At 52.6% G+C, this 27,705-nt stretch overlaps 1 protein-coding gene across 3 annotated transcripts in view; it reads right to left on the bottom strand.

Annotated features, from left to right (window-relative positions):
• Positions 1 to 1,770: 1,770 nt before the first annotated feature.
• Positions 1,771 to 27,705, bottom strand: part of ARID3B (AT-rich interaction domain 3B) — a 28,890-nt gene continuing 2,955 nt past the window's right edge. For all 3 annotated transcript variants that reach the window (XM_066328694.1, XM_066328696.1, XM_066328695.1), the window contains 7 exons: positions 21,207 to 21,278; positions 20,220 to 20,292; positions 12,142 to 12,325; positions 9,322 to 9,572; positions 6,871 to 7,128; positions 4,540 to 4,632; positions 1,771 to 3,961 (listed from right to left, as the gene is read on the bottom strand). In XM_066328694.1, coding sequence (XP_066184791.1) covers positions 3,801 to 3,961; positions 4,540 to 4,632; positions 6,871 to 7,128; positions 9,322 to 9,572; positions 12,142 to 12,325; positions 20,220 to 20,292; positions 21,207 to 21,278 — 1,092 coding nt within the window. In that variant the 3' untranslated portion in view covers positions 1,771 to 3,800. The remainder of the gene's footprint in view (positions 3,962 to 4,539; positions 4,633 to 6,870; positions 7,129 to 9,321; positions 9,573 to 12,141; positions 12,326 to 20,219; positions 20,293 to 21,206; positions 21,279 to 27,705) is intronic.

Below are 27,705 nucleotides of genomic sequence, written 5' to 3'. Positions count from 1 at the left end.
CCCGTGAGGGGATGGGGATGTTGGAAGGAGAAAAGCAGGCATTGTCTCACCCCGCGGGGCCGGGCCTCCCTGCCCAGGTGCCTTAATCCGCACCGGGCTCTCCCCAGCCTTTTGTTGTTTGTCCGGGAGCCAGGTCGTGGCTGGGATGAGCTGAATGGCGGCATTTAGGGAGGGATGGAGGGGAGTGGAATTTCCCTCCGGGGATTATATTCCAGCCCAAACAGCGCCTGCCGATACCCGCGGCCGTTCAGCTCCGGGAGAGCGAGTTGGGAGAGCCGGAGCCCGTCCAGCCCGGGCGCACGGACACACGGGGACCTGCGGGCTGCGCGGCTGGAGGGTCCCCGAGGGCCCAGCTCCACCGGGCAGGGAGCGGCTGCAGGGCTCGGGGCAGCACCGCGGAGCCACATCTCAGCCGAGCCGGGTGTCCCAGCACCCCGGGGCAGGTCCCGCCCCAGCCGCCGGGGACAGACACCGCAGGAGCCCCACCTTACCTGCTCCCGGCATGGCCAGGGCCCGGGGAGTCCTTGAGCCGCCCCACCGTGCTCCCGAGGGGAAGAGCCGGCGCTGGGAGAAGCCGGAGGCAGGAGGGGTGGGCAGAGGCTGGGATAGGCCGGGAGCGGAGCGCGGCTGCTCTCCCCGCCTGGGGAGCTCACCTGCAGCCGGGCCACGAGGGGAGGGCACAGCTCCTGGCTCCGCGGGGAGGATGAGGAAGGTCGAGGGCTCCATCCCCTCCCCGGCAGCTGGCCAAGGCAAATGCGGGCACGGGGCATCGGCAAGGCGGCTCGGGAGGGAGCGGGACCGGCTCCCCGGCCGCTGCCGGACTGGTTCAATGACTGGAAAAACAGCGTCGGGCGCTGCGCAAACAGCCAAGCTGCGCGGAGGCTTTCAACGCGCTTTTTGTGGGCAGCAGGTGGTGACAGAGGAGGGATTTGGGAGATGGGAAAGGGACAGGGGCGGGGACAGCTCCAGCCACACTTGGGACAGGAGAACCCGTGTGGTTTCCGTCAGAATCCAGCCTGGAAGCGCCGCGGCTCCGTCCAGCTGGGCGCAGCTCCAAACGGGGAGCTCAGTGCGAGGACACGGGAATACCTGGGAATTCTGTAACACCTCGGGGAGCCAGCCGGGGGCACAAAGCAGGCGCGGGGCTCGCGGTGTGAAGAGGTAGAAGTTTATTGGAATATAAACATTCAGATAACCTGTAAGATAGAAAAAAACCCAACAACAACATATACAGACACTTGTTGGAAGGAGACGTTGAGGTATTTATCCACCGCCTAGGCTATCACATTTGTTTTTATTTACTTATTTTATTATTTTTTTTTCTCTTTTAAATAGGTAAGAAAACTAGTTAGCAAGGCTGCTGCAGCTGTTTGGAGAGAACATCTGATGGCAATCCCCAGGGAACGTTCCCGTTCGCCGCGGGAGCCTCCCCTCATCCCACCCTCCCTCCGTGCCTCCCCCGCAGCCCCGGGAGCAGGCTCGGGTCGCTTTTTATCCCCCTGGAAGCGCGGGGGGAGCAAGCTGGGGGCTGGCCGGGGGGGTTTTTGGCTGGTGTGGGGAGCTGGGGAGAGGATGGAGCGACGCTGCAAAGCGGAGCACTGCCCTCGGGAACGTCCTGCTGGCAGCATCAAACCCTGAGTACTACACGCTCAGCCTCCCCCGCTCTGCTGCTGGTTTCCAGCACCCCGAACCCAAAGCCTGGCAGCTCAGCAGGAGACCCGCAGCTCAGGCTGCCAGGGCCAAAGCCAGGCCGAGGGAAAGGGTTAACTCTTCACAGTCTGGATGGTCCTTGTCACCCCGGGCTGGGAGAAGGACCGGTTTATTGTTGCAGCTTATTTAACTGAGGTATCTGTTACGCTTCCCGACCTGATTCTTTCCCTGAATTGGATACAAAACAATCTGTTAGTCCCTGGCTAGTTCCAGTCTAAGTTGAGTAAAGCTTATAAACATTAATACTCTAGTAGTGTCCAAGCAGTTCAGTGATTCGAGTGCCTTTCTGTGCAAGAAAACACAACGTTAGCAAGTGAGACAAAGCAACCCCACCCCAGAGCAGCCTCTGCTCCCCAGGGCCGGGGAGCAGAGCAGAGGGAAAAGCAGAAAGTGCCCCAGTCCCACTCAGAGGAAACAGCCCTAAGCCCACCCCCGAATAAAATTTAAAAAAAAAAAAAAAAAAAAGAAAGAAAAGAAAAAAAAGAAAACAAAGAAAAGGGGGGAAAAATCATCTGATAGAGTCCCAGAGGCTGGAAATCCCTCTGGGAGTCTGTGAGGATGAAATGCCACGGAGCCTTTGGGTCAGCCCGGTTCCCTCTGCAAGCAGCTGGCCGAGGACACCCGGGAGCAGCATCCTCCCAGGACACGTGCTTTCCTTCCTCCTGATCCCAGAGAATCCTGGGGACTGCAGGGGACAGGGTGACCCTGCCACAGTGACCCTGCCACAGTGTTCAAACCAGCCCAGGGACAGAGCCTGAGCTGGGAAAAGCGAGGACAACACCCAGATCCAAGGGCCAGGATCACTCCTGCCCTGTTTTCCTGCTGTCCTGCCCTGCACATGTCCTGGGACGATGCTGGAGCTCAGCTCCTGCAGGGTGGGGAAGCCACTGCTCCTCTGCTCAGCCTTGTTTGAACTCCCAGTCTTTGGTGATCCATTTAAAAGCGAACACAAATAAAAGCAAACACAAAAGTCAGCAAACCCACCTATGAAAACCCCCAAGCGATAGGATATGCCAATACTTCCTGAAGAGGTTAAAAACAACAACCAACCCAACACAAACAAAACCAACCCAACAAGTACATATCTGAGGTATTTCGTCTGCTCAAAAAACCTGACTTGGGCCTGGAGCACGGGCAGGATGTCACCAGGGAGGGATGGGAGGGACGTCACCAGGGCAGGGGATGGCCACAGGGACAGGGGGACAGCACGAGGCCACCTGATTCATGGAGCCAGGGAAGTCCAGCTCCGCTCCAGGGCATGGAAAAGGGATGGATTCCCCGTGCTCTGCTTCTCCCCTGCTCGGGTACAATTGGAGGGGGGTTTGTTCAGAGCCCCCCCATTTAAGCAGCCCACCCAGCTGGATCCCACCAGCAGCCTTGTGCTCAGCACACAGCCCTGCAGAGCTCCCAGAGCTGCTCCAGGAGCCTGGACCAGCCCAAGTGATGCTGCTTTGGTGGCAGAGGGGTGAGACACACAGCCCCAGCATGCCCAGGCTGTCGGTGTCACCCCTCAGGGGACACAGGACACTCTGGGGCACTCAGGACTGGAGGGGTGAGGTGGCCCCAGCCAGAACCTAACAGCTGATGGTGCCAAAGCCGTGGAGAGGAGCAGGGGAAGGCTCGGGAGGATACAGCAGGAAGGAACACAGATTGCCACGGGAGGACAGGCTCTCAGGATTGTCAAAACACGGGGCTGTGGGTGGGAAGAGCCCTCCTGGCGGCCCCTGGTTCCAGCAGAACCAGGATGCCCAGCCCCAGCCCTGCCCTGGTGACGTCCTGGCCATGCCCAGAGCCCACCCCTGATTGAGAAACGCCAGGTGTGCCCCCCTCCCTCCACGGGAACACCACAAACCCTGCCAGGACGAGGAGGAGGAGGAGGAAACAAAGAGCAAAAGGGAGGAAGGGAAGAGGGGGGCAACAAAACAGAACAAGGCCCGACAAAGAGACGATGAAGGAAAAACTCGCTGGCATGGAACGGTTCCACCACCACCACCACCATCCTCCTCCTCTTCCTCCTCCTCCTGTCGCTGGCCAGCCACGAGAGCAGGTTCCTTGAGATGAGGTATGTGTGCACTGCTGGGCAGTGCCCGTCAGAGGGACCAGCTGGTGGAGGGCTCTGCGCCGGGCGTGCCCCGCGATGAGGTAGGGCTGGGGGAGCAGTGGGAGCTGCTGCTGCTGCTGCTGCTGCACGAGCTCTGCGTGCCCGAGCCGGCCAGGAGCTGCACCACGGGCTTCTGGGCAAACAGCACCCCTGAGGGCACAACGGGGTTAGACAAGGCAAAGGGGAGCACTTCCCACCCTCGGGATCCCGTCCCATCACCCTCGGGGATGGCTGCTCTGCCTCCTGTGCTCCAGGTGCCCTGGAGCTGTGCCTGTCACAGGGATGCTGGCCCTACAGGAAACACATCCCAAATGGCTTCTGCCTCTGGAGAGAAGCAGCTCCCCTTAGGGTTAGGGTCAGGCACAGCCGGGCTCCCAGCTGGGGTTTGCCCAAGGATGTTGCAGGTGTGACCTGCAGGAGGGAACTGCTCCGGAGGGGTACAGGGGAGAATTCCTGCTGGGAAAGCTGAGTAAAGCCCCTCCTCAGGAGAACCGGGATAATGCTTCCACAGAGATTTCCAACCCCGTCCCTCAGATTTTAAAGCACTAACACCAAGGGAAAGGTGCCCATCCTGCCCTGCCCAGTGAACGAGAATCACCTCCCGCTGTGATTTGGCAGGGACTGCCCACACCCCACGCATTCCTGGCCCCAGGAGGGTGCCCCCAATTCCCAGCAGGGCTCTCCCCATTCCCAGGAGGGCTCTCCCATTCCCAGCAGGGCTCCCTCACCAGCGTAGGTGGTGCCATTGATCTCCACAGACATGTTGATGCTGCCGATGCCGTTGGGGGACAGGTTCAGCGCCGCCGCCGAGTCGGCCTTGTCTTGTCCCGGGAAAAGAAGGAGGGAGGCAGAGTTAGAGGGACACCATCCCATCCCCTGCCCTCCCCAGAGGTGACCACGGCCCCCCTTTTGTCCCCTCTTTGGGTATGTCCACGTTCCTGGATCCCTGGAAGTGCCCGAGGCAGGGTCGGACAGGGCTTTGGAGCACCCTGGGACACGGGAAGTGAGGTCCCTCCCAACCCAAACCATTCCATGACAAGGCTACCAAGGTGTAGAAATGCTTTGGTGAGACTGGGAGCCCACTGGCATCTGGAAATCCTTCCCCGAGGGGCAAATTCCCATTCCCTTCCCAAGGAAGGGCCGGGAGGACATGGGACAAGCCCAGATTTAACTCTCAGCCAGGTTTTGCTGTGGCTCGGGGTGCTCTGACTGCAGCAGCTCCAGCGGCCACTGGAGGGAGAGAAAAGCCAGAGACACTCCATCAAAGTCAAGATTTTCCTCCATTTCCTCAGCCTGGGCAGTGATGGGCAGCTGTGTTTGAGGGGAACTGAACTTCAAACTTTTCCAAGAGCTCCTAAACCTCCGTGAGGCTGAGCCTGGATTTTGGGATTGCTCCTGCACGGAGGGCAGCAAGGCCACGCCCCCTAAAACCCCACATTATTAACCTTGAATCTAAATGCTGTTATCAAGCCGTGCTGAGCTTATCAAAACCACTTCTCAGAGCAGCTCCCAAAGCTCCACCTGATTTTTATGGGGCCTTTTAACGGAGATTTTTATTTTTATGGGGAAAAGGAGGGCACAGAAGACAAAGGCCCTACAAAGGGATGGGAATCCCATCCCTGAATTCTCAGGGCTCAGCCTGTTCCTGTTTGTAGGGACTGCAATTGTTCCCAGCATTTGGGTTTAGGAAGTTCAGGGTGAAAGCAAAAGCGAGGTGAGAGGGAATGAACATTCCTGGATAAAATCTGTATTCCCTATCACTGGCTCTTTTGGTTTGGGTGTGAAATTCAGGGGTATGCAGAGCTGCCAGGATCTGGGAATCCCAATCCCAGCTGCTGCTGCTTTGGAGGAACCTGCTTTGACCTTTCCCATCCACATTTGTGGCCAAGGCCCTCAAACCAGCAGGGGGAACTGCAGGGTGTGGGCTGCGTGGGGACCCAGGATTCTGGAAAATCTCTATTGCTCTGTCTCTCTTCCTCTTTCTAACTGTTTATCTGCTTCTCCATTTCTGTTCCTCTTTGTTTCTCAATTTCTCTCTATTTTTCTTTTTCCTATCTATTTCTCCGTTCCTCTCTAATTCTATTTCTCTGTTTCTCTCTAACTTTATTTCTCTGTTTCTCCATTTCTCTCGATTTCTCCATTTCTGGAACAAGAACAGCTCTTCCCATTCTTCCCAGCCACGCCAAACTTGAGCAGCTCGGAGCTTTGGGAGTGTGGCAAAGATCCTTCTGAATCTGGGCTGGATTTGGGACAAACTGGATAATAAACCCAGCAAGAAAACCCAACAAAACCTTGCACTGTGACACCTGTGTGCCATGCCCTCTGCCTGGTCACCTCAGAGGTGACCCAGCTTGTTGGGGAAGATGAGTCAGGGAAACCTTATCAATTTGATTGCTTAGCAAAGATTCTGAAAATATGAAACCTATAATCGAAATAGAAATGAAAGCTGACTTTGAGTTGTAGGATACTGAGTCTTAGTTACTATAGAACCTGAAAACAATGGTCTAGCTGAAGGAGAATCCCTTTTGATTGAGCAGAACCCTTTCTGCTGGCTAAGACATCCAAAGGTTAATGTAGCAAACCAGAAGTCTAAAGAGTAGTTTTTAGAGTTTAAAATGTAACACAGTATGGTGATAGAGTAGTTCTTATAGGCTGGATGTAGATTCTATAGGATTTTGTGTCTTGTGTTGGTTGGTCACTGTAAATTAGAATATTCATCACAAAAGGAGATATAATGGATTGTAACAAGGACCTCGCTCTCTTAACTCTTACCTCTCCTCTTAACTCTTACCCTTCCTCTTCCCCCTACTCTTGCTCTCTCCTGCTCTCTCCCTCTCTCTTTGGGACTCCCCTCCAGCCAAGGCTGGTGGCTGAAGGCAAAGCCTTTTACCGACGGCCCTGCAATAAACCCACATGTTCTAGAATATACAGACTGGCAGAATTCCTTGTCCCAGCCATCCACGGATTCTCCTACCCCAGCTGTGTGTGTGTGTGCCATTCCAGGCCTGGCTGGGTGTGCCATTGCCCCCTGCAGCCTCCCGAGGCCCCGTGTGCCTCACCTTTGCCGTTGATTTTGATCTTCATGGGGATCTGCCGGGCCATGCTGAACAGGTTACGCTGCAGCGCCTGCTGCACCAGCCGCTGCTCCTCCTCCGTCATCCGCGTCACCTTCTTCTCCGGGGGCTCTCCTGCCTCCAGCCTGTCCCTCAGCTGCTCCAGGGTGGCTGTCCTGGCCGCCACGGTGGCCTGCTGGCCGCCCAGGGTGACGGGCACGGCGATGCGGCTCGGCATGGACACGGTCAGGGGCACACCGTCACCTGCGCAGGGACGTGTTGCAGAATTTCTTTAAGAGAGCGAGGATATGGTTTATATCTGGATTGAGGGTTGAGCCACCCAGCCTGGGCCTCCATCTGCAGGCCTGTGGGGCCTGTGCTGTGGCACAGCCAGAAATTATGGTGCCACATGGAATAGTGCATTTCTAGGTATTGATAGATACAGTTTTGCAGTATGAGCGTTTTAGCCACCTTAACGTTAAGCTAAACAGTGTTTCTCTGCGTTCTTTTCATGACCCATCATTGTAAACTATGCTGAAGTCTATATAACCCACCATCTGAGAGAGAATAACCAGAGAATGTTGTGCTAACCACATTGGCTTGACCTATGCTGCTCTTTGTCCAGCCTCCTAATTATTTCAGAGTCCCTGTCAACAGGGAGGGCTGGCTCAGACACAGACACCCCAAACCCCCTGCTCCCACCTTCCAAAGCACCAGCACAGAGGAGCTGCCTTGTTGGGACCCTGCAGGCTCAGGATTTCAGGCTTTCTGTGCTCAAAGGCACCGATTTTAGCGCTAAAAGGCACTGACCCTTCAAGCAAGCACTACATCTGACCTGAGGCTGTGGAACAGGCTCCTAAATTTGAGTGATGGCACTGGGGTTGTGGGTGTGTAGTTTGGATAGGATTGTGTGACCTCACAGGGTGAAAAACTTAGGGTTTAAGGTTTAAGGCATTGGCTAAGTCCTTCTTCACCTTCTTCTTCGTGGTTTTGGGTGCTTTTCTCTAATCGGGTGAAGGGGTCTGCATTGCAGACCTGAAGCGGTCAGTTATTGGGTTTAAAGTATAAATAATATAGATTGTCATCTCGTCATTGGATAGTTTATGCTTAAGAAGACCTTGGAAAGAGTTAGAGGCACCCATTTTGCACCTTGTTAGCTGGAACTCACAACCTGTGAGACTGGACTATAGATAGAATTAATAAACACCGAGTATTTTAACCTCAATATTCTGTCATCTATAGAGCTTTGCCTTTCTCCCACGAGTTTTAATCCACAGCTTTACTGCCAGTGAGGCCTTGTGCTACAAAAAGACATTTTAGCTCCTCCAGAGCTCAGTTACGACATGAAGATCTACGATGAGGCAATCCACAGCCCCATGAACCTGTCCTAAAACCACACAACCTACCAGTGTTAAAACACAACTTTAAGCCAGGAAGAAAAAAAAGAAGGCTTAAAAACCAATTATTTTTGAATCATTCAGAGAAAATTTCTGATTAGAAACAAAGAGATACTGAGGAATGAAGTAACTGATATTACCTGGGGTGAGTTTATCACATATTAGTAGGGGAAAAAAAAAACCAGGGAAAAAAAGAGTTCTGAAGTTTGTAATAAAAAAATTTGATTGTGGGCTTGATATTTTTGGGTCTGAAAGATTTTTAGCCTGCTAGCAGCTGCTAACTTTTTCCCAAGAAAAAAAATTCTCAAGACAGCTTCTTCTCAAAACAATCTTGGCAAAAAACTCTCCTTTCCCAAAACAATCCTTCTCCAGGTGTTTTGCTGTTTGTCTGGTTTAACCCACAGCATTAGAGAGGTGTCATTCCTATTCACCCATCATGCTAAGTCTGCATGGGAACACCTTATAAAAGGCAGTAAGAATTAGAAAAAAAAGCCACCTTTTTCTATGCTCTTTGCCTTCTGAAATACTTGGGGTCTTTCCTTCATGTCCTACAGCGACACCTGATGAGCCTTTCCTCCTCATTCTTGCTCCTAAGCTGAATAACGAGGCACTTTGGCACGCTCCTCTTCAGGCCCCACAAACTACAGACCTCACAACGCCATCCTCCCAGGAGAATGGGGGAGAAGGAGAAGGGGCAGGAGAAGGGCAGGAGAAGGGCAGGAGAAGGGCAGGAGAAGGGCAGGAGAAGGGGCAGGAGAAGGGGCAGGAGAAGGGGCAGGAGAAGGGGCAGGAGAAGGGAAGGAGAAGGGAAGGAGAAGGGAAGGAGAAGGGAAGGAGAAGGGAAGGAGAAGCGAAGGAGAAGCGAAGGAGAAGCGAAGGAGAAGCGAAGGAGAAGCGAAGGAGAAGAGGGTCACCTCCATTCAGAAGGATGCTCCCAGCTGAGGACACACACTAAACACTCCCCGACCCTGCTCCCCACGCGAGCCCCAACAGGAGCAGACAGCGCGTTAAGGACGGGAAGAGGAGAGAGAACCCCACCAGCCCCAAACAGCAGCCTGACCTTTCCTGGCGGCCGGCGACACCCGCGGGCCGGGGGCAGCGCCGCCCGGCGCCACGCCCAGCAGGGGGAAGCGGATTTTGGGGGGCGACAGCAGGGCCGGGGCGGGCGCCGACGCCGAGTAGCCCAGCAGCGAGGAGCTGTAGCTGGGCCGCCGGCCCTCGCGCCGGTTGCCGTCGATGGCGGCCTGCAGCTCAGCCGGGGAGCTCAGCGACTTCTTCTCGCACTCGTAGGCGTAGAGGTACTTCATGTACCTGGGGACAGACACACGGAGAGGGCAGTGAGTGGAGAGCCCCGGTGGGGAGGTTTATCCCGCTGTTTTGGGGGGTTTTGGGGGTCTGGGCTCAGCATGGGTTTGCTCAGTGCTTGGGGGAAACATGACATTACTCGGTACTGGAATGGAAGGGAAGGCAGCCAGAATTCCCTCACAACTGGGATATCCTCTATACATCATCCAGAATTCCCTCACAACTGGGATATCCTCTATACATCATCCAGAATTCCCTCACAACTGGGATATCCTCTATACATCATCCAGAATTCCCTCACAACTGGGATAGCCTCAAGGATTCATCCAGAGTTCCCTCACAACTGGAATATCCTCTATAAATCATCCAGAATTCCCTCACAACTGGGATATCCTCAAGGATTCATCCAGAATTCCCTCATAACTGGGATATCCTCTATAAATCATCCAGAATTCCCTCATAACTGGGATATCCTAAAAGGATCGTCCAGAATTCCCTCATAACTAGAATATCCTCTATAAATCATCCAGAACTTACTCTCAACTCAAATACCATCCAAGAATCATCCAGAATTCCCTCATAACTGGAATATCCTCTATAAATCATCCAGAACTCGCTCTCAACTCAAATACCATCCAAGAATCATCCAGAATTCCCTCATAACTGGAATATCCTCTATAAATCATCCAGAACTCGCTCTCAACTCAAATACTATCTAAGAATCATCCAGAATTCCCTCACAACTTGAATATCCTCAAGGAACCGTCCAGAGTTCCCTCACAACTGGAATATTCTCAAAGGACTGTCCAGAATTCCCTCACAACTGGGATATCCTCTCTAAATCATCCAGAATTCCCTCACAACTGGGATATCCTCTCTGAATCATCCAGAACTCGCTCTCAACTCAAACACCATCTAAGAATCACCCAGAATTCCCCCACAACTGAAATACCACCCAGAATTCCCTCAGAACTGAGATATCCTCAAAGAATTGTCCAGAATTCCCTCACAGCTGGAATATAATTTATAAATCATCCAGAATTCCCTCAGAACTGGAATATCATCTATAAATCATTGAGAACTCAGTCAGAATTGAAATATCCTCAAAGATTCATCCAGAATACTCTCAAAACAGAAACACCATCTATAAATCACCCAGAACTCCCTCAAAACTGCAATAGCACCTATAAATCATCCAGAATTCCCTCACAGCTGAAATATCCTCAAAGGATCATCCAGAATTCCCTCACAATTGAGATATTATCTATAAAACATCCAGAATTCCCTCAGAACTGAAAATACTGTCTATAAATCACCCAGAATTCCCTCACAACTGAAATATCATCTATAAATTGCCCAGAATTCCCTCACAACTGAAACATCTTCTATAAATAATCCAAATTTCCCTCACAACTTAAAATACCATCTATAAATCACCCAGAACTGCCTCACAACTGAAATATCATCTACAAATTGCCAAAAATTCCCTCATAACTGAAATAAATACTGTCTGTAAATACTGAGAATTCCTTCACAACTGAAATATCCTTCATAAACCATCCAGAATTCCCTCACAATTGAGAATTTATCTATAAACCATCCAGAATTCCCTCACAACTGAAATATCCTCTACAAATCACCTAGATTTCCCTCACCACTGAAATATCTTCTGTAAACCATCCAGAATTCCCTCATAACTGAAATATCCTCAGAGAATCATCCAGAATTCCCTCATAACTGAAATATCCTCAAAGACTCATCCAGAACTCCCACACAATTGAAATATCTTCTACAAACCATCCAGAATTTCCTCACAACTCAAATACCCTCAAAGAATCATCCAGAATTCCCACACATTTGAAATATCTTCTATAAACCATCCAGAATTCCCTCACCACTGAAATATCCTCAGAGAATCATCCAGAATTCCCTCACCACTGAAATATCCTCTGTAAACCATCCAGAATTCCCTCATAACTGAAATATCCTCAAAGAATCATCTGGAATTCCCTCACCACTGAAATATCCTCTGTAAACCATCCAGAATTCCCTCACAACAGAAACATCATCTCTAAATCCCCCTGGAGTCCCTCACAATGGAGAATCTAAAATCCTAAGAACCCAGATGTTGGACCACAACACTTAATTCAAGGAATTTTTTTAGGAATTGCCCCTGCCCAAGGCATTTGGACCGAGCAGCACCAAACCTTTACCCCTTTTGAGGAGCTTCCCTCTTTGGGGCTCTACAAACTTCCCAGAAACCTGAGTTTTGTTGAGCTAGGAGCTGGGAGTGCATCCCTTCATCACCGAGGCACAGTTTCACCCCGTTCAACTTCACAGGGATTTCACTTCCACTTATTCCACTTTTCCTTCCCTTTTCGCTGCAGGCGAGGGGAAAATCCTTCTGGGCAAAATCCTTACAGGAAGGAGGTGCTGAATTCCCACTTCCCAGTGCTAAACCAGGCAGTGAACCCCCAGGAGGACAGCCAGGCCTCTGTGAGGAGGCAAAAAAAGGCCAGGGATGGAGGGAGGTGTTCCAGGAATTCCCTTTGGGAGCCGGCGGTTCCCAACTCACTGCGTGCGCAGGGTGAAGGCGGCGCTGGTGATGGAGGTGGGCAGGTTAAGGCCTTTGGTGATCTCCCTCCAGATCTTCTTGTTGATGATCTCCACCAGCCCACCCTTCTCGGTCACCAGCTTGTAGAGCATGTAGAGATCCAGGATCTGCTTGGCCATGATGGGGATCCGGTTGATGGGAGTCCCTGCGGGGAGGACAGAAAGGAGCACACAGAGGATGGAGTCAGGCAGGGGAAGGAGGGCACGGGCAGCTCTCTCCCAACAGGAAATTCAGGGAATTTGCAGCCTGGCTCTCCGTGGGTGAGTAAATGAGGCAGGGAAGAGCAGCCACAGGGCACGGAAAATCCTTTCCTGTGGGCAAAGGGAATTAGCAGACCAATAAAAACCCGCCGCTCCTGGAACAGAAAGAGGGGAAGTTGGGACTATTGAAGGCGAGGCACAAAGGAATCAGTTTTACGAGCTCAGGGTTAGAATCTTTGGATAAAAAACCCTGGCTGAGCAACCTCATCCCCCAGGACGTGCTGGGCTGTTTGCCTGGGAACAGCAGAACCGAGGGAATCGGTGCTGGAGAACATCTCTTTCCCCATGGAGACACAGTTCCATCCTCCCTCACGCTTGGAACAACCTGGGGAGGCAAATAAAGGCTGCTCCTTCCACGGAGCTTCCAGCCTCCCACTCCTTTTCCCTGAACAATTCTCTGATGAGGCCATGGCAGCTCTGAGCATCCCAAAGCCAGGTCCTGCTCCGTCCTGTTGTATATCGTGTTAACACGGAACAAAATCTAATTTTTAACCTCTCAGTGCCCCCTTGGCAGCTCCTGAAAGTGCTAACGCCCAAACTAAGGAGATTTGGGCACGGAGAGGAAGAAGGAATAAAAAAAGCTGAAGTGGCAGAGCTTCTATTTGTCCTGGGAAAAGCGTGGCCCGGATCAAAGGGCCGCCCAGCCCAGGGCAGCATCCTGTCCCCACAATGGGCAGCCCCAGCCTGGCAGGAAGGCTTGGGAGGGGGGCAGGGGACAATTGTGGAATCCCCAGGCCCCAGGGGAGGCTGGTGCCACTGCTGGCAGCCCCGGAACCCCCCATTTATGGCCCTTATAAACGGGTTTATTCCGTGCCATGAAAGGAGCCCGGCCCTGCAGATGTTCTCGTCAGACATCCAAGGGGGATTTTTTTTTTTTCTCCCTGTCTTTTCTTTGGGAAGCCTGTGAAGCATTATTAGCTTGTGGTGCCAATTCCCACAGGTTAACGAGATGCTGGATAAAACAGCTCATTTTTTGCAGCTCCAAAGGACAAAAACTCCCACGGATTCAAAGTGTTCAGGAGCAGTTTGATCAGGTTTGTATCAATTTCTATCAATCCTCTTCCCCAGGCCGAGCAGCCACTTCCCTGCCCACTGAGCACATTCCCATCCCACATTTCAGGGGCACACACCCCTCAGGGAGCACAGAGGGAATTCCAAACTCTCTGTGGCTCGAAAAATCCTTGATTTGCTCCGTTTTTTTCCCCAGCCTCCATTTTGTCTCGGGGTATTGGGAGCAGGGATCCAGGGAGCACTGGGAGTCAGGGAATGATCAAGTTACCTCGAGCTGTCACTCATCACCTGAGTCACACCCGCAGGGAAAACAGGGAAAGATTTCCTTCCAAAGCCCCCAGGACACCCCCAAATTCCCCTTCCTTCATTAATCAGTGAGAGCAGCAAAGCCTTTGCTGGGCTGGGGGAGGATGAAGCCCCTCTCCCCCCAGCCAAAGCCACACGAGTTTCCCCAATCCAATTTGGGAAACAGCATTAACTTGTCCAGCAGGGACTTTCATCCAGCTCTCACCCAGACAGAGAGTGAAAGGGAAGAGTCATGGATAAAGCTCTCCATGGCCAGCTGCTCACACAGAAACTATTAACAAATACCTGCTTTTTAACACCCAGCGTTTCCCCCAAACACGTTTCTGCCCTTCTCCAGGTTTCCCCAGCTCAGCAGCTGGGAAAGCACACAGATTTTTAATCCAGGTACTCCTGTGAGAGGCACAAACATCACCTGCATCAGTGAGGAATAAAGGCTGAGGAATTTCCAGGGAGCTGCTCCCATCTGGAGCAGGAGCAGCGATGGGCTCTGAGCTCCCTCAGCACCCCCTGGGCACCTTCCCTCCCTCAGCTTCGCTTTGAAACAGGACCAAAGCGCCCTGAAACTGCATTTATGAACTCAGCTAAACCGAGATTTAGACACAAACACGCATTTATCAACTCAGCTGAACCGGGATTTATATAGAAACACGCATTTATAAACTCGGCTACACGCGTTTACACAGAGAATATAAATTCATCCACTGAGATAAATTTATCCACTCGAGTTTGCTTTCCCCACCTCCCTCCCTGAATAAAATTTCTTTGTGCAGCTGAGAAACTTTACAGCAGGGTCAGAACTGCTCCCGGGAGCCGGAATAATCCCATTTTCCATGTGCTGCCCCAACACCACCCCGCAGCATCCAGCAGGGAGCGAGTCAGGCTCCGGCCCCGGTGGACTCCTGGTGTTTTGCAGAGGGATGTGGTGCCCTCTCCTCCCCCAGCCCTGCCCAGGGAAGGTGATAAAGGCAGGGTTTTATTGGAAACCCCCAGCGCTGAGACAGGAAAGGCTGAAAGCCGAGAGCCCGGCGGATCCTGTCCCGGGCAGGGCTGTCAGGGGCCATGATGGATTACTGTCATCTGGCAGCACCAGGATTAATGATCCCGGGGTCAGGGGGCAGAATTCCAGAGGGAAAGGTCAGCAGCCGGGGGCACGGCACAAGACTTGTTGCCTTTTGATGGCAAACTCGTTTTACTGTACTTCCAAGTCTCCCTGCCCGGCTCCCAGAGGCAGGGGAAGATCCTCTCCTCTCCCAGCTTCCTCAGAAAACAACTTTTCCTGCCTTTTAGCAGCTCCTTGACTTGGCTCATCCCAACCAAACGAGGGGCACGGGGAGGCTGTTCTCAGACTGGAAAAGGGAAGATGCAGAGGGGATAAAAAGAGGAAAGCAGAGTCACCCCACGGCCCTCGGGCTCCTGGTTTTCTGAGGAGAAAGGCAGGCACGATCCAGATTTCTGGGATAAAGGGTTTCCCTGGAGGAAGGCTGACTGGAGCCACAAACATCCCCAGCCTTGGAGGGAATGTCTCCCCTCCCAAAGCCCCCTCTGTCCAGGCAGATGCATCAGGAGCCTCGGGGGCTCACCCAAAGAGCCCCCAGTGTCCCCTCTGTCCCATGTTCAGAAAATCTGCTGGATTTGAGAGCTCCCAGTGTCCCCTCTCTGTCCCACACTGGGAAAATCTGCTGGATTTGAGAGCCCCCAGTGTCTCCTCTGTCCCACACTCAGAAAATCTGCTGGATTTGAGAGCCCCCAGTGTCCCCTCTCTGTCCCACACTCAGAAAATCTGCTGGATTTGGAGCTCCTGAAGAGGCTGAGGGAGGTGTGAGCCCCAGGAAAGCCTGGAATGGGTTGGGTTTACACCTGGGAAGCAGCTCCTGGGGAAGGGGGTTTGCCTGGTTTGGATTAACTTCAGAGCAACCCCTCCCTCCCATCCAACACCACCCCAGGGCTCTGTCCTCCTCTTCTCCACCCTCCCTTAGCCAAATGTGGGAGTCAGACCTCAACTTGGAGATGCAGACTGAGGAAAATTGCCCCAAAGGCGGCTCTGAGCCCAATTTGAGGGAATTTCAGGGGTTTGCTTGGCTCCCGTGCTGGAGATTCCCTGCCACCCAGGGATTTCCAGCAGCCTGAGCCACGACTTGTCCTGCACAAAGAGCACTTAATCACACCCAGCCCTCCGCTTCCCCAGCCACCTCCCACCCTCCCTATCCAATTTCCCTGCAGAAGTGTCCATTTTACAGCCAGGAACAAAGGGATAAGAATCCCGAGTGTTTGCTCAGCAGAGTGACGTTTGAAATCCTGCTGGGAGTGAAAAATAGGCAAGGAAAAGACATTTTTAAGCCACAACCTGTGTAGCAGGTAAATAAAAAGCTGCTCTTCCCACTCCAAATATGTTCAGAGGAGATGCTCTATCAGGCAGCCAGAAGGAACAGGTTTTCCCCCAGGAAACTGGGGAAGTCCACAGTGATTTCAAATAATATTGAGCCAAATCTCAAGAAGAAGAGAATTTCATGGTTCTTTGAAGAGAGGCACAGTAATTCCCTGGGGTGTGTGGATTCCCAGCTGAACAGAGGGAAAATTCATGGGACAGCAGCAAATCAACTCGACCCCTGCGCTGTCTCAGCTCCTGGTTTGGCCAAATCCCTCTCCAAGGACAAATCCTGGCTGGTTCAGGGGTTCAGCCCGTGTTTCATGGGGCTTGGTTCTCCAGAGCTGGGATAAAAAGGAACAGGGATCCCATGGAGAGCTGCAATCCCTGATCCTGCCCTGGAACAAGGATCCCAAACATCCTTCACCCCAACTAAACCAAACCAAAGCTCCCCTAAGCCAGGACCAGGCAAACTCCTCGCTCTGTTTTCCCTTTCATTATTTCCAGCGTGATTTTTCTTTGGAGTTAAAACAATATTCCCTCTAAACCACCGTTTCCAGCTGCTTAATAGGATAATTAATTATTTGAACTCTAATGTTTATTTCCCCAGAAAATATTTGGGGTTTTTTAGATCTTTCCAAAGGGGAGATTCCAGGCTTTTTCCAAATTAGAGAAAAAAAATTCTCCTGTCTGCCCACAAGGAATGTTTTGTTTTATAAAATAAAAGGGGAGAAAGTTTGGGTTGTATGGGAAGGAGCTGCCGATAACTCCTTCTAAATAATTGGAATTTGCAGGTAAACTACCCTAAAATACCAACCCATGGATCTGCTGGAGGCTTTTGGCACCTGGAGCTTCAGGGGGATGAGAAAGGAAGAGATTTTGGGATGCTGCACGCCCAGAGGAGCTGGATTCACATTGTCTGGAGATCCCATGGGTTTGGATTTGAGGCTGTTCCCACCCCACCACCACTTCCAGGAGTTTAAAGACAAGGAATGGTGGATTCCCCATCCTGAAAGGCTCCAGCCACTCAAGAAAGCAGGAATGTAAACAAAGATGGTGGCTCCCTTGACAAATTAGAGGCAAAAAAAAGGTTATTTCAAACACTTTATAGGAAAACCCTAAAGGAAAACTGCTCTGGGTTGGAACAGGAGCCCAGGGGGACACAACCCCAAGGGTTTGAGAGGGAAAAAGCCTTTCCTGGTTCTTTGGGAAACCAGGACACCCCTCTGCAGGGCTCCAGGGGTGATGTGCCACTGCAGAGCTGCTCAGGGCAGCACAGGGACCACAGCAGAGGATGGAAATTCTGCCCACTGACATTTGGAGAACATTGCTTAATCCAGAGGCAGAAATACATCCAGAGGACCCAAGGAGAACACCGGGAAAGCTTCTGCCAGACAGGAGGAACAAATCCAAGGAATCCTCATTCCATGCCCTCAACCCCAAAACTGCCAACCTCAAAGCAGCTCCTCGTGCAGCAGGAACTTCCAAACACACCATGGAATGGTTTGGGCTGGAAAGGAGCTGGAGGACCATGGAATGGTTTGGAAAGGACCCTGGAATGGTTTGGAAAGGAGCTGAAGGACCATGGAATGGTTTGGAAAGGAGCTGAAGGACCATGGAATGGTTTGGAAAGGAGCTGAAGGACCATGGAATGGTTTGGGCTGGAAAGGTGCTGAAGGACCATCCATTTCCAGAGACAGGGACACCTCCCACCATCCCAGGCTGCTCCAGCTTGGCCTTGGGCACTTCCAGGGATGAGACAACCTGGGCTAATGGCAACCCTGGAGGGTCCAAGTGCCACCAGACCCCAGGAAGGGGCAGCAGGGACACGTGTCCTGCTCTCCCTTCAGCACATCCCAGGAATAAAACCCCCAAAGGCCAATCCCAGCCTCCCAGGAATAAAATCCCCCCAAAAGGGCAATCCCAGCCTCCCTCTCCTGTCCCCAGCACATCCCAGGAATAAAAACCCCCAAAGGCAAATCCCAGCCTCCCTCTCCTGTCCCCAGCACATCCCAGGAATAAAAACCCCCAAAGGCCAGTCCCAGCCTCCCTCTCCTGTCCCCTTGCAGGGTTTTTGCTGCTCCAGGGCCATTTTATCCCTCACAGCTGTGGCTGCTGGGGACAGCCCTGCACATTTGATCTGTGTTAGAGCTGTTTCATGCCTGCCCGTTCCCAGGGGCGTTCCCAAACCTTTCATCCCTGCAGCTCCAGGGAAATCTCCCGTTTATCTTTCCCACTGGGCTGGGCTCGGGGCAGTTTGGGGTCCCTCAGCTCCTCCTGGCTGGCAGCAAATCCCAGATTTTACAGCAGGGGGGTTTTATGGGCAGAGCTGCCTCCAGCCCCTCGGACACCAGTGCAGACTGAGCAGCTCTTCACATGTCCCAGCCAAGAAACACTCTGCTCCCAGGAGAGCTGGATTTGGGATTATTTGGGAAACAGGCAGCTCTGCAGCCCTGGATTGGGATGTCAGAAACACTCTGCTCTCAGGAGAGCTGGATTTTGGGTTTTTTGGGAACAAGGCAGCCTGGGATTGGGATGTCAGAAACACTTTGCTCTCAGGAGAGACAGGTTTGGGGTTTTTTGGGAATACAGCAGTCCTTCAGCCTGGGACTGGGATGTCAGAAACACTCTGCTCTCAGGAGAGCTGGATTTGGGGTTTTTTGGGAACAAGGCAGCCTGGGATTGGGATGTCAGAAACGCTTTGCTTTCAGAAGATCCAGATTTGGGGTTTTTGGGAACACAGCAGCCCTTCAGCCTGGGATTGGAATGTTAGAAACACTTTGCTCTTGAGACAGCCAGATTTGAGGTTTTTTTTAGGAACAAGGCAGCCTGGGATTGGGATGACAGAAACACTTTGCTCTCAGGAGAGACAGATTTGGGGTTTTTTGGGACCACAGCAGCTCTGCAGCCCTGGATTGGGACGTTAGAAACACACTGCTCTCAGAAGCAAGGAGCTGGATTTGGGGTTTTTTGGGAACACAGCAGCTCTGCAGCCTGGGTCTGGGATGTTTGTCAGCACATGGTGAGAAGCAAAGCCTGAATCTTTACAGTTATCCCAGGACAGGCTGAGCAGCTCCCAAAAAACCCCACGGTGGGATTTCCACCCACTCCCTGCCACCCCAAACCCTGGGAAAAGCAGGAAAGGGATAAACAGGTGCACAGCTGCCCCCATGCCACATGAAAATATTCCCTTTGCAGGATGGCACAGGAGTTTTGGGTCAAGGATGGAGGAGAAGCCACCTCCAACAGCTCAACACACACTGCCCAGTTTTCCCCATCAACCTGGAGAACCTGGGCTCACTGAATTCCATAAATCCAAACCTTCCTGGCCTCTCTGAGCTCTTCTCCCCCATGGCTAAACCACCAGGCAGGAAAACAAGGGCAAACAAGAGCCCAGGTGATGAAAAGCTGCACTCCTCCAGCTGGTGATCATTCAGCCCCAGCCCCGGGAGTGTTAATTATCAATAATTAACAGGGGAGAGGAAGGAGACACTGGAGCAGGGAGCAGATTTTCTTGGCAGGCACCTGGAGGTGTTCATTGCTGCCAGTCCCCACAGGTGGGCTCACTTCAAGGTTTGCCTCTGCACTCCAAAGCCAGAAATTCCAGCAAAAAAAAAAAACAAATTTTTGAGCTCTCAGCTTGAATTTAACAACGTGGAGCTGCTGGAGAGGGAACACCCACATGGGAAATGGCTGTTTTGGATGGATCAGCCTCCTGGAGGGATGGAGCTGAAGGGGCAGAGTTCCAAACTGGCACCCTTGGGAGGGACAAGGGGGCTCCCCAAACGTTCTGAGGTGCTAATTTCATCTAACACCACATTTCAAACATCAACAGGCTGCACTGAGAACTGGATTTGGATGCCCAGGAAAAGGTTCCTGGGGTCTTCAGGGCACGGACAACACCAGCACTGAATTGTAAGGTGAAGGAATTGAAGTTACAGGGCAGATCTTCCCTGCTGCTCCCCTCGTCTCCCAAGGGAAATGCCCCAAGTCTGAGCTCTGCAAACTGCTCTGGATTTGTTCTTTCAGCCTCAGGAGGGAAGAATTTCCCTCTCCTGCCCTGCTTTACTCATGGAATTGAAGCCAATGTCACTCACCCCTCTTCTGCATGAAGATGAAGAGGTCATCCAGGAACTCCTTCCGCTCGGGATCGCTGTCCAGTTCGTACAGCTGCGAGGGGAACAAACCAAAATGAGGGCACACTTCACAGGGAGACAGCAAAGACAGGAATTCTATCTTCTTCCAGGGTGAAAGGAAGAGAGGGGACACAGGGAGAGGCTCCTGAGGGACTTGGTGGCCACGGCTGTGATGGTGACAGTCTGAGACAAAGCCTGACGTGTTAAAGGGAATGGAATTCCCAGAGCTGGAAAAGATCTCCCAGGTGATCAAACCCAACCCTCACCTCAGTTGATGGGACAGAGCAGTGCTGGAAGGCAGCTGGAAGGAAAGGGATGGACAGGAAGGACAGGGACACAACCAGGAGGGAGCTGACAGTGCTTGGGGACAGATCAGTGGCACCTCTGTGGCACCAGAAGGGTCAAACTTCTCCTGCTCTCCCAAGTCCCTCCTTCCAGGGATTGTCACCTAAGTGCCAAAGCCCCAGAAGGGGGAGGTGAAAGCACAGTGTGCCTGGCAGTGCCTCCAAATAAACCAAAAGCCTCCAGGAACCAGCCCAGAACTGATCTGCTGTGGGAAGATTTTTTAGCAGAAGGCTTGAAAACATTAAAATGAAGTTTCCCAGGCAGTGTATCCCAAAAGAGGGGGGCTTTTGGGGCTGAATTCCTGGGAAGCTCTGGGAAGAGCAGAGCTCCTCCAGCTGCTGTGACACATTCAAACCCACAAGCACAGGATTCCAGAGGGAAGATGTTCTTCTGCCACCTGAAGAAAAACTGGGCTTCAGCTTTTAAATGCCCAAAATCCGGTGGTTAATTCAAACTACATCCCAGCGCAAGGCAACAAACCAGCCCCAAATTGCAGGACCAAGTTGTTTTCCCACAAATTCCCTCCAGGTAGGATTCTGCCATGGATCAGGGGGAGAATTCCCCAGAATTCCCCCCTCCCAAAGCAGCTGTGCCCAGACAGACCTTGGCAAAGTCTCGGGAGATTTCCCTTCCCCGGCATCCGTCGCCTTCGTCGCTCCAGCTCACGCCGCCGTTCTGGGGAGGGAAGAACAGCACAGGAGGATCACCAAGGAAAGGCTCCAGAAGGTTGGAACACGAGCCTTTTTAGGCACAAACACGTGGAAAAGCAGCTGCTGGCATAGCTCAAGGTGATGAGAAAGGTGGGAGGGGGGATTTGTGCTTTTTTTCCACAATTTCCTGGGATGTCTCACACAAAATGGGGAGTGGGATTTCACCTCCCAGCCACATTCCCTCCCCAGCTTCTCTGTGGCTCTGCTGGGATGAGATCAGCACCTACAGCAGAGGTGCTGCTTTTTCTCTCTGTGTCCATCTTTTTTTCCAAGAGGCCCTGATGAAAGGTGTCACCTTTCCTTCCTGTCCTCCAGGTGCCACATCTGGAAGAGCCCTGCCATTCCTCCCTGGAAAACCAGGAGCAGAAGGAGGGGAATAATCCCTCTGGAAAGCTGCTTGCCAGCCTAGGTACCCTGACTCCTGGGAGGGTGTGGATTTTCTCCGGAGAAATGGAAAGCTCAGCTTTGCTGGATTAAAGCTCGTTAAAAGGATTTAATCTGGTTAGACTCTATCCCACTTGGGAAATCACCATCATGGAATGGTCTCCAAGGGCTGGAAACCAGCACCTCCAGATGCATGGAAGGCCAGGATGATCCTGGAAGAAATCCAAGCATCCTGAAAATACCAACTCTTTAATGTCTTGGTCCAGTGTGTGCTGGGAAAAGGAAAAGCCAAATCCATGCAGCAAATCCACCCTGCCAAACACATGGAGAGAAAAGGTCCCAGCACCCCCAAAAGCTCCCCCTGGGAATTCTGGAGGTGCTCCAGCACTCAAACCAGCACCTCCAGATGCATGGAAGGCCAGGATGATCCTGGAATAAATCCAAGCATCCTGAAAATACCAACTCCATAGAGTCCTGGTCAAACACGTGCTGGGAAAAGGAAGAGCCAAATCCACCCTGCCAAACACATGGAGAGAAAAGATCCCAGCACCCCAAAAGCTCCCCCTGGGAATTCTGGAGGTGCTCCAGCACCCAAAGTGCCAGAGTCCTCTGGCTGTGAGACACATATTGAATTAGGAAGATGAAGAGCTCCGTGCCCGATGCCGAGGCCTGGAATGAGCTCCCTAATGCTGCTGATTTGGTTTGAGCCAGTAATTCCTGCTGGAAAGTCAATTACCCGGTGAGCCCCATCAAGTGAGAGATATTTAATGGGGGATTATTGCCACTTCTGTTCCGTCAGCTGTTTGGAGCACAGGATCAATTCCCAGGCTGGCTTTGCTCACAGGAGGATCCATCCCAATGGCCTTTCTCCTGGAGCCTCTCTCTCTCCAGCACAGATTAAACCCCCAGGTTTTTGGCTAATTATGGAAGCATCCAGCTGCTCCTAAAAGCCCACTGCTTGTTCATGGGATAAAACCTATGGAGCAGCCAGAACCAGGCACAGTGGAGGGAAAAGGAGGCAGCAGGAATTTCCCATTCTGCACCTTCCCCACTCCAAGGCTGAGGGATTTGTGATGGTTCAGCTTTCTGACCCTTTCCTTTGGCTGCTTCCTTCCCCAGATGGCACTGGCATATAAAACCAGAGGGCAGGACTTGCTTCCAGAGGGAATTCTGGTCATGCTGGGAGCTTATTCCACTACATTTGAGGGCAGGGATAAGAGATGAGTTAAAGGTTGCAATTCCTTCCCGCCAGTGGGTTTGAACTTGGGAAATTCCCAGGAATAAAACTTTTTAAAGGGCTTAAAGACTCTTGAAAAGTTCAACACAACACATTTGGCTCGTTGTCTAGGGATAAAAAAAAAGGGTGCTTAGAACAGAATGGCAGAGGAGAAGCAGGATAAATCCACCCCACTTCCCACAGCTCCTCCCTGGGAGCACCTCCTGGGAAAAGGAGCTTAGGGGGAGCTGAGGCCACCAGGGCTGGGCCATATGGCCACCAAACCAGCAGGGACAGCTCTCACCTGGCCTGACCTGAGCTGAGGGGCCTGGGCAGCTCCAGCACCTCCTCCTGCCTCAGCTGGGAAGGGTTTTAGGGACTTTTCCCACTGCCAGGGGCCGAGGAGAGGGCTCCTCACCCAGGGCCACGGAGATGTGGGCATGGGGCATGGAATGGCAGCTCAGCAGCAGGGAATAAAGCTGTATTTATCCATGGAAATCTGCATTTATCCATGGAAATCTGCATTTATCCACGGACCAGGCCCTTTCCCAGGCCTCAGCTGGGATCCTGAGGGAATATTCTCACCACAACCTCTGGGCTGTTGCCCCAGGCCCCAAATATCAGCAGTGATCCCAGTGGAGACTCCAGCACAGGGAAATCACCCCGAGTGCTCCAGGGGCACAAGAAAACCCCTTCTGCCCAGCACGAGAGCTGAGGATCCAGCTGCCCTGCCCTTCCTGCTTGGAGAACAAAGTTACTTCTCTGCAGGGATGGCAGGAGAAGCCAAGAAATCCCCACAGGACATCAAAGGCCTTCAGAGAAGTCAGGCCACCAGAGCCCCCTCTGTGCCACCACAGCCCTCTCTGTGTCACTGCCACCTCAGAGAGCCCTTCCTGTGCCACCACAGCCCTCTCTGTGTCACTGACACCTCAGAGAGCCCTCCCTGTGCCACCACATCCCTCCCTGTGCCACTGACACCTCGAGGGCCACCAGAGCCCTCCCTGTGCCACCACAGCCCCCCCCTGTGCCAGTGACATTTCAGAGAGCCCTCTCTGTGCCAGCAACACCTCAAGGGCCACCACAGGCCCACCTGTGCCACCAGAGCCCTCCCTGTGTCACTGACACCTCAGGAGCCACCAGAGCCCCCTCTGTGCCACCAACAGCCCTCCCTGTGCCACCAACAGCCCTCCCTGTGCCACCAAAACCTCAGGGGCCACTACAGCCCCCCCAGTGCCCCCAACAGCCCCCCCAGTGCCACCAGAGCCCCCCCCGTGCCACCGACACCTCAAAGGCCACCAGAACCCCCTGGCTGCCCCCTCCCACTGAAAAGCTCCCGCAGCAATTCTGTCCAGGCCTGTTTTGGGATTACTCCCCAACCACCTGGAATATCTGATTAGAGGGAAGCTCAGATGTCCAGAGCAATTTTGGTTGCCAATCCCAGGCCGGAGTTAACCCTGAGCTGCCGAGCAGATGGAGGAAGGAGATGACAAACACTCCTCATCCTCTCCAGGACAAAATCCTTCCAAACCAGAGCGATAAAAACTTGTGCCACGAATCTCAGGCTCGTTCTGCACCTCCTCACTTTGCACAGAGGTTTTAGGCCAGGAATCTGCTGAAATACCCACCTGGGGAAGGGGCTGAAGGGCCAAGGAAACCCCTCCCCTGCCCCGTGGGTTGAGTCAATGAAAAGGGACAGGGGGGGGCAGCAATTTCAGGATTATCAGGGAATCCACAGAAATTCCTTTTGTGGGCAGAGTTAAGCCTTAGGAAGTGAAACAGATGCTCTCAGAAAGAAAACTGTTGTAGTACAAACGCTGATAAGATCAGGGCTGCTGCCCCGAGCTGCAAGTTCTCAGGCACGGAGAGCCAAGGGGTAATTACTGCCCACACCAGCTCCCCTGGAATGGGAATCAACCCTTCCTAATAACAGAGCTCAATTCAGCAGCCTCCAGCTTCAAAGGCAGCCCTCGAAAACATTTTAGTGATTTCAGGAATGGCAGGGAGGATGGGGAAGGGAAGGAAAGGGCTGAGCTTTAACCGATTAATTGCCTTTTTTTTTTTATTAAGTTCCTTTCATGTGTTCCCATGAGCAAACAGGAACCTGCTCCCTCATCCTTGAGGAAAAGCTGGGCTCTCTGAATGCCTGCTGTTCCCCAAAGGCTCAGAGCAATCAGCCAAACCCCAGTGCCAAGACTGATTTGGGGTGAGAAAAGCGATTCTCGGTGCCAGCCCCGAGCCACCCGAGTGAGAAAAACACAAGTGCAAGGAAACAACACAGCCCAGCTCCTCACACCTCCTGCCTGCAGCCTGAATTCCTGGGAACTGGCACTGGGGGAGACAAGCTGCCACTACTCCTATAAATAAGTGTGGCACCTGAATAAATCCTACAGCGAGCTGAGTCTGCCTGGGGATGTGAATGGGCTCCTCTCCCTGCTCAGGATCCAGCACAGCCTCAGTCACCTACAGAATTCTGCAGGTGGGGAATCCTCTGGAGCTGAGCCAGGAGAAGCAGCAAGTGGCAAAGGAAGAATTCAAACCTGTTGCTGCAGCAGAAGAAAAAGCAGGTGTGAGCTCTCAGCTGAGAATGAGGAATCTCCTCCCACCGCAGCACAAAAGGGAAAAATATCCCTTTTAAACAGGACCTGGAAAACCCAGCCCTGAAATAACCACAGGGCAAAAAATGAAAATGCCCCTTTTCCCCCCCTCCTGGATTAAGGAGCAGCAATCCCTGCACTCCAGGCACATATTTCAGGTTATGGAATCCCAGCCCCTCGTTCCCAGGGCCTGCAGCAAAGGCTCAGTAATTATTTTAAGCTGACTTATCTTAATAAACAGCGTGACCCCTGAGAAGGTTTAGGTCAGGGTTTTTCAGAGCTGCCTGGTGATTTCTGGGCAGCTGCCCTGAGACATCCCCAAAACCCCAGGCACAAACCACTCCCGTGGAAAAGGGCATCAAGGCTTTATTCCATGGAAAAAGGCATCGAGCAGCAGCTGAGGCCTGGAAAGCTGGGATTTATTCCCACATTCCTGATGAAAATGCCCTGGTGGGGCAGGGGGAAGCAGCATCAAGCTCCTGGTTTTCCCTGCTCAGCCTTCCCAAGCAACGTGAGCACCCACGGGATGAGGACCCACCAAACCCTCACTGGAATTAAACCCTTTTCCAGAAGCTGGGATGGATTTCAGGGCATTCCAGAGGGCTGGAGGAGCAAACAGAGTGACCCACCAGCAATTCCTTCTGCTGGATAAGCTCCTCCACTCCCTGTGCTGACAGGATTCCCTCAAATTCCAAAATTCAGCTCGTTCCTGTGAGCTGAGCCAGCTCATTTGCCCACAGCCTTGTCCTACGAATATTTCCTGGGATGGGACAGGAGTGGCTTCGTTTTCCTGATGGCTCCCAGCTTTCTGCCATCTCTGTGTCTCAGCCAATCCCAGCCTCACAATTCCAAGGGAATTTTCCAAGGCTTTTCCCCAAGGCTTCCAGAAGAACAAGGCACCTTTGAGGGAAGGAATGAAGTGACTTTGCCCCCATCTCCAGGAGCATTCTGCAGCCCAGGAATGCCCTCAGAGCAGGGCACAGCGGTGGTGAAAGAAGCTAAAAAAGACAAGATTATCCAGGAATCATTTTGGAAACAAACCCCAGAATCTGTTTCATCCCGGATTTTCTGCCCACTAAAAACAGAGAGCAAAGGAAAGAGCTGGTTCCTTTGAAACGTGCCTGGATATGAAAGATTCCAAGGAACTAAGTGGCCAGCCCACTGCTCCCCACACAGTTCTCTGGTTTTATTTCCCAGCTCTGAACTGGGAATCAGCAGCTCCACTGGAGCCCAACCATGGATCCAAGCCACTCCAGCCACCTCCAGTGCCAGGGGACAAAACTTTGGCACAACACGAGGATCTGCCCTTTTCCTGCCACCTTTTCCCAGTGTTTTCCAGCACAGCCCTGCTACTCCTTTATAACCTTGGTGTCCGTGGATTCCTCCCATTCCTGCCTCCCCCAGCAGTTCATACAGTGGTTTCATTGGAGTTTTTTACATCATAAAGTGGTTTCATTGGAGTTTTCCTGCTGAAGCTTTGGACACTTGGGGCTCCCAGATGAAAGTGGTCTGAACCAGACTGAGCTGTGACCTGCCCAAAGGCAGGAATGGCCCAAAGCACATTGTGCCAACCGTGGAATGATGTTTAATTCCACCTTTTTTCCCTCTTCCACACAAGCCAAGCCCAGCCCTGGCTGGTTTCAGGGCCACTGGCCTGGCCAGAATGACCAGTGAGATCTGCAGGGCTCTCCTGACAGGAGTGAGAAGCACTAGCTGGACAAGGAACAAAACCAGCCCCGGCCTAAGCCCAGCTTGTTTTTAAAGAAAGAGATCCCTTAAGACCTGTGCCCTGCCTCCTTTCCCCACCCAGAGCCCTGAAAGAGGAAGTTTTCACCACTCCCATCCAGTAAATTCCGAGGCAATGGCCCCTGACTGACAAACCCACCTCATTTCCCTGCAGAGGCTTGAGCAACTCCCTCTGCTCTGCCCAGCCCCTCAGAGGAAAACCAGCAGCAAGTGCTTCCCCTGGGTGTTTTACAGCCCCAGGGCCGTGCCCTGAGCAGCTGGGATTGGGAGCACCCACCTGCTCTGTAGGGAGAGACCCCAGTGATCCACTGAAATTCCCACTGGCAACAAAGGAGACAATTCCACCAGCCCCTGGCACTTGGCTACGAGGAGGAATTAACCTCCCATGAGGCAGCAGCGAGCTGGCTCCTTCCTTTTTTGCTTCCTTCCTTCCTTCCCTGCTTCCCACACAC

The sequence above is a fragment of the Sylvia atricapilla genome, chromosome 13 (genome assembly GCF_009819655.1).
Source record: "Sylvia atricapilla isolate bSylAtr1 chromosome 13, bSylAtr1.pri, whole genome shotgun sequence".
Lineage (NCBI taxonomy): Eukaryota > Metazoa > Chordata > Aves > Passeriformes > Sylviidae > Sylvia > Sylvia atricapilla.
The sequence above is the reverse complement of the archived record's forward strand: the minus strand, read 5'-3'. Positions and strand labels throughout refer to the sequence as shown.